The sequence below is a fragment of the Arachis duranensis genome, chromosome 1 (genome assembly GCF_000817695.3).
Source record: "Arachis duranensis cultivar V14167 chromosome 1, aradu.V14167.gnm2.J7QH, whole genome shotgun sequence".
Classification (NCBI taxonomy): domain Eukaryota; kingdom Viridiplantae; phylum Streptophyta; class Magnoliopsida; order Fabales; family Fabaceae; genus Arachis; species Arachis duranensis.
The window spans coordinates 1,052,980-1,059,928 of NC_029772.3; the positions used below are offsets into that span (position 1 = coordinate 1,052,980).

General features: G+C 32.7%; 1 protein-coding gene and 1 long non-coding RNA gene across 2 annotated transcripts in view; both read right to left on the bottom strand.

Moving 5' to 3' along the window:
- The window catches only part of LOC107474902 (barwin), a 2,020-nt gene extending 712 nt beyond the window's left edge, over nucleotides 1-1,308 (bottom strand). Inside the window, exon 1 of the mRNA XM_016094575.3 lies at nucleotides 808-1,308. Coding sequence (XP_015950061.1) covers nucleotides 808-1,233 — 426 coding nt within the window. The 5' untranslated portion in view covers nucleotides 1,234-1,308. The remainder of the gene's footprint in view (nucleotides 1-807) is intronic.
- A 1,650-nt stretch (nucleotides 1,309-2,958) lies between these two features.
- LOC107474994 (uncharacterized) lies at nucleotides 2,959-6,098 on the bottom strand. Its single transcript, XR_001589424.3, has 4 exons — nucleotides 5,794-6,098; nucleotides 5,645-5,698; nucleotides 5,422-5,569; nucleotides 2,959-3,252 (listed from the first exon to the last, which is right to left on the bottom strand). It is a non-coding gene; the product is annotated as an uncharacterized LOC107474994 (long non-coding RNA).
- Between the last annotated feature and the right edge of the window lie 851 nt (nucleotides 6,099-6,949).

Below are 6,949 nucleotides of genomic sequence, written 5' to 3' on the forward strand. Positions count from 1 at the left end.
TGATCAAGAATTGATTAAAGAAGCAGAATTAGTTATAATCTTGGTTTTCTTTTTCTTACGGTGGGAACTCAACTAGAGTCGATTTCACGTGAAGTTGATAGTTGAGAATCGTTAAATAAAAATTTAATCAAATCAATTGAATCATCTCACGATTCTCAATTATTAACTTCAAGTAAAATCCATTTGCACCTGCACATAGCCTTCCTAATACCTAATATATCTGCTATATAAAACAGAGTCTTCTTGTGTATATCACGCATTAATAAAAATATCAGTTTAGTTTTTCTTTTCTCTACGCATTACAACTCTTCAATTGTTCTTCATCTAATCATCTTTCACAAAGAAGAATAGACAAATTTAAAAGAAAAGAAAAATATAAACTAATTATTAGACGAAAAAAAAAGTGAGTTTCTAATCTTTTTTCATACTCAATAATAAATGGTAAAATGCTCCAACATATAAAAACTAAAATGAGATTATTATGTGACACTTATTTATTATATATTTGTGTATAAATATATATAATTAATTTATTTTTAATGTATATTTTATATTTTAATATATATTTAATAATGGTGATTAATTTTAATATACAACCTAGCATAATTATATATAATTGTAAGAAGAATACATATAGTTGAGAGCATTTAAATTATTTAATTTATTTGACTAAATTTTCATCTACTTATTCTCAAGTATCAACTAAGTTTATGCACCTGAATTTTAACCTTACAAAACTTAGACTAAAGAAATTAAACTAATAATTAAGCTATAAGAAAAAATAATAAATTCTAACAGCCTACTTACCAAGATGCACCTTCCACAGGCAGCAGGAAATCCGGGGCTAACTGGGCCGCAAAAAGCTGTCCATCCGTACTTGCTCCGCCACGAAAGAGGCTTATTGGCGTCGTAGGTGGAGCAGTATGCACTGACGGCCATCAAATCCCATCCGTTTTGCTCTGGCAAATAGTAATGATAGGTGGCGCGGACAGGTGTTCCGGGAGTGGGGGTGGGAGGTGTAGGAGTGGGTGTAGAACCGCCCCAACAGTTGCTCTGGCAACCGGCATCCGGTGAGCAATAGTCGTAAGTAGTGCCACACCACCCATACTTACTACAGCAGAGGCTGTTTGCACAATACGCGCCGCCGACTTGGTAGCCACATTGCTCACCCATTGCCATGGTTACCATTATTAGGCACAGTGATAGTACAATGCACGTTCCCACTCTAGCCATATTTCTTCTCCAAATTAACTAACTTAATTACTTGACTGAGGTTTAATTTGGTTTCAGGTTATTTATATACATGGCATTATGGCAAAGGGTTGGGCTCTTCTAATTAATTCTTTGCTTCAACATTTTATGAAGGAAAAATTTAGGGACTAACAGTTTTATTAAATTTTGAACAGTATATAATTAACAAAAAAAGTGAGTAATTTTATATTATTAAATAAAATTTTATACTATTAAAATTATTATTAATAGTTATTTAATAATTACAAATTACAAAAATTACTGTTCCTAATACAAAATTGCTGTTCCTAACACTCTCCTTTTATTAATATTAGTCGCTAGTCGTTATTAGCTAGATAGTCGTACGACAGTATGGCGTAGATGAGGCTGCTAGATCCCAATATATATTTATTATATATATGATGAGGCTGCTAGATCAAATGAGGACAACACATTGATTTGTTTGTTTCCTCTACTATATATATATATTGGGATCTATTATATGTTGTACATGTAAAAAGTGAGATTTTATGAACAATACTTAGCCTAATTTAAAAAAATAATAATAATAATATTAAGAGTATTGTTAGAGAGCCAATAAGATATTTGTATAATATGTACAATAAATTATATAAATTAACAAATCAATATCACCTATATTATTTAGAATAATCATTCGGATATTAAAAATAATAAACATCTCAAAAACTTAAACTGATTTTGGGGTTTACCAAAGATCGAATTTTTGACATTTTGGATCTAGAGTTCTGATACTATATCATGATACCACTCATCTCAAAAGCTTAAGTTTTATCTAGAGAAAAAGTAACACTCATGAGTATATCTCTAATACTGAATCGAACATCTCTAAACCTCAATTGTACATATTATACAAATATTTCATTAGTTCCCTATACTTTTTCTAATACTAATTGACATAAAATAATAACATAATCAATTTATCAAAAGTTTTAGCTGATATTATTGTTGGTTATCATAGGTGAATTTTTATGATAATAAGGTAGTATAAGAGTTTTGATTTTTAAGTAACAAAGAAATTTTTACATTCCATCTTTTATAAAACTTTAGCTAAAGTAGACAGGGTTTATCAAATTCATAGTTGTAAGACTAAAGTCACTTCTCTTGTAGACGCACGTTTAATTTATTATAAATGCTATTCGTAAATTAAAATAAGTTATTAAAATTAATTATTAATATATTTATGTATAAATAATTAAATATACGATTATACGTGTAATTTAATTTTTTTATTATATATTTATATTTTAATATATATTTTATACTAGTAACAAATTTTAATGACTAATTTTAGAATACATGTAATATAATCGTTAATTTATACGAATTCGATTTTTAATATTACAACAATTGGAATGCTAGAGAAACAATAAAAATTCAGTTTAAATTTATCTCATTTAATATTTATTAATTCTAACAATAATTGATAAAAATTAAATAAGATATACTTTGTAACACCCTACTATCCTAAATCTTATGCTTAAGTCATAAGATTGAGATAGTAAGATATTACAACCTCTAAAGATAGAATTATATATATATAATAATAGGAAGAGAGATACTTAACTAGGAGCCTTGAAAAACGGGCAAAACAAAAACCGCAAAATAAAAAGCACAACTCTCGGAAAATCGAATTACTTGCGGGTGAAGAAACCTAATAGGAATATGATAGAACAATAAACGAAGAGATAAAGGAAAGCCAAGGAACAGCATAACTAGCCTCTCACTCAGCCTGCGAAGCTAAGGCTGGCCGGAGGATACATATATACATATAAACATACATAAGTGTCCCCAAAATATACCAAAATACCAAAGTAAACTCCTATCTCTCCCTCAACCTCTAAGAGGAGCAGCATACATAAATTACTTGGAGAGTAAGCTACACTTATATATACATATATACAAATAGAAACCAAAATACACCCAAGAACTACTTCGCTTTCCAGAATCCAGACGCCTAGCGAGGAGCCTCTCGATCTGCATCTGAAAACAACAATACAATATGGAATGAGAACCGGAGGTTCTCAGCATGGTAAAAGTGCCACGCGCATAAGAAATACGGTCCTGAGAATGCCATAGGCAATCCTAGAACTCCGTTATTCAATTATCCAACTTAAGCACGAAAAATAGAGGCCATAAACAGAGGTAGGTATTCTAAATCTGTCTAACTTACTCAAGTTCAAACTTAACCTAACAACAAACCACTGAACCGAAAATCACACATGCATAGAACCAAAATCACAATAGCCACCGAACCACTATCATAATAGCCACCGAACCACTATCACAATAGCCACCGAACCACTATCACAATAGCCACCGAACCACTATCACAATAGCTACCGAACCACTATCACAATAGCCACCGAACCACTATCATAATAGCCACCGAACCACTATCACAATAGCCACCGAACCACTTCTCTTTTCCTCCATCCCTCCATCATCCACAATGCAACAAAAACAAGCAACCAAACAAGTTCACGCACAAGTAATGGGCAGATAGTACAAATAGCAAGTATAGCAGGTAGCAGGTGATATAAATCAATTAGGCATACCCAGGAACTGCATAGCAATCAAAACAAACAAATGCATATGATGCATGCCTGTCCTATGGCTGATGGGGCCCATCTGTCGGTTATCCAGCCAACCCGACAAGTCCGAAAACCTTAGACTGTCCCTCGTCGCGCATCCCCAAGAGTCTATGCATAGATTTCACATACATTCATCATACAATCACTCAATGGGGGTTATCCATACCCGGGAATTTATACGTGCCCGGTCACCCTTACGACGTAGGGTTAACAGAGTATCGAGAATCAACCTGGAACACGTGGTGGCGAGCCACGGTTTTTACCCAGGGAAACTCGTATCTCAGATATCATCATTCATAAGCCATTTCATAGTCATAATCATTATTTAATCATTCATCAAGCCATGGCATGTTAACTCCTTTTGTTAACAACCTCCCTTTCACATTTTTCATCATCATTCCCTTATAATTCATCTTGATTACCCTTTCCAGGTTCTGACCAAACTATTTATCAGATTCTTCTCAAACTTCTTAATATCGAATAATCTTAAAATCAACACAACTCTAACATCAAACCAATCACATCACACGAAGATTAAACTTTAACTTCTCGAACCCATGACTATCACTAAGACATCCTCGACACTCTATTTTCTTTGCTGTTTTTAATATAACAAATGAACTCGGAATTGCACAAACTTTATGTCCAGGTATTCATCTTGAAATAAGTTTTCTAACAAACCAAGGATCATAATTTTCTAATTTCTCTAACCTCAAGAATAAAGGAAAAACTGTGACTGCTCTGCAGTGCATAAAACCAGAAAAACAGCAGCAGCATGTGATATTCAAAATTCAATATAAAATCCAAGTTAAATCCAATGACTTTAAAAATTAATGTAGTTAAACTTTACTCATCCAGAAACAAGTGTGTCTTGGTTGCAACCCAATTGCTATTCAATTCTAAAAGTTACAAGCATTGGAAGTTGATGCATAGCTTGCTGAAATCTGTTTCTTTTCAGCTTTGACCACCAATATTCAAAAATTCACAACTCCCAATCCTCAACTCTTAAAATTATGAAGTTTTAGAGAAATAAGGAAAATTAATCAAATTTTATAACAACATTGGTTTCGCTCCAAAACTCAACTCGTAGAAGTCGCAGCAAGACAAACAAGTTGCTGCCCTGTTTGACATTTTCTGCTGCAGGACAGATTTAACAACCTATCTTTAAAAATTTGCCATAAATTGTATATTTAACAAAAAGGTCCCAATTTTTCCAGTTTAGTTCCTTATATTCCCAAGTTTAACCCAGATTTAGTCTCATGCAAATCCGATCATTACATAATTAGTTACAGCACATGCAATACCACCACAACACAACTCTACATCCTTATTAACAAACACCAATCATAATCCATCATAAATAAATATAAGAACACACTATTAATAACTTCCACACCTCATAATTCCAATATATATATATATCCACCAACAAATCCTTTCCAATAACATTACAAGGCTAATCATTAAATACAACAAACAATTCAACTTATCCTATGGTATCTCTAACCTAAGCTTTCACAACACCGTAAATATTAAACGTACGAAACTTAAACCATACCTTGGCCGATCACTTAATTCACCCAAGGCAGCTTCTCAACACAAAATTACAGCCTCTTCAAGCTCAAGTAAAACAGCCACAAACTAAGCTTTGATCACCAACAAGCCTCCAAACATTCCCAATGCATATATACCCACTTAATCTACACCTAATACATATACATATTCTAATTTCAGTTCTCCATTGCTAAAACAAGATTGAGCTAGGGTTAGGGTGTTCTTACCATACCCATATGCTCAATAGCTTGAGCCCACAAGTTCCGGAAGCTAACTTGAACCTAGAACACAAGGATTGAACAATTTTTAACTTAATTGTTCATAAATTTCCGAAATTAGGAGAAGCTGGCTGAGAAGGAAATAATGAGTTACCTACCAAATTGTTCCATGGGTTTCATAGAGCTCGTCGCGGTGAACGCGTGGCCGCAAGCGGTTCGTCAATCGGAGCTCCGGATCAAAAGTTACATGGATTTGAAATTAAAGTGAGGGTTAGGTTTTTGCTTGTGTTCTTCTTCCCCCTAAGAAATGTTTCCCAGCGTGAATAATGAAGAAGAAGGGAAATAAGAAGCTGTGCCTCTTTAATGGATTGGGTTCGGTTGGGCCTTGGGCCCATTTTGGGTCCGGTTCAACCAGTCCGGCCCATCCGGCCCAATCTTGGGCCAAACTTTTCGAAATTGGTATCGAAATTCTCGTTTCGACGAGCTCTATCCTATTTTGATATCAGTTTTGCGTATTTAATTTTCCTATTGAAAATTCGATTTATTGACTAATTATATACCGATTTTAGCGGAGTTTACATACTTAGACTATTTTAACTAATTTTTTATTATATCCAAAATATTATTATTACAATGGTTAGCCTACACCTTCAATCCTTAGTGAATAGTTGTTCGAAATTTGCAAGACAAAAAACCCTTGGATATGTCTAGAAAATCTCTTGATTGGAAAATCAAAACATCCAACGGTGGCTAAAAGTAAAGATCTTATTATGATTATTAGGGGGCGGCTACATCAAAGGCTGGTCTTGGATAACTATTATTAGTGTCAAGTTGTCAACAAATGCGACAGTACAACTAGGTATTCATTATTACGGTTCCGCTACGTTACCAACAGCATATCTGTCAACTTCTGCCAACTCTTATTTATAATTGTGTTTTATGGGAGTGTGTTTGTGGATGTGTCTAATAAAAATGTCTTTTTTATAACTATGTTTAATAGAAGTATCTTTATAGATATATTTTATGGATGTGTCTCTTTATATATGTATTTAAAATATATTAATTATTAGACACATCTACGAACACACTTCCATGAAACACAAATATAAATAAGAGTTGACAGAAGTTGGCAGATAATATGTTGGTACCCTATACTTTTCCTTATTATTATTATTCAATCGACCATTATTTATTGTATTATTATTTTTAGATATTCTGTCTCAAATTTTTTTTATATATTTAAAATTTAAAATTATATCTCTTTAAAATTGAAATATTTAAATTTAAATTTAATCTAAATAAAAAAAATAACAG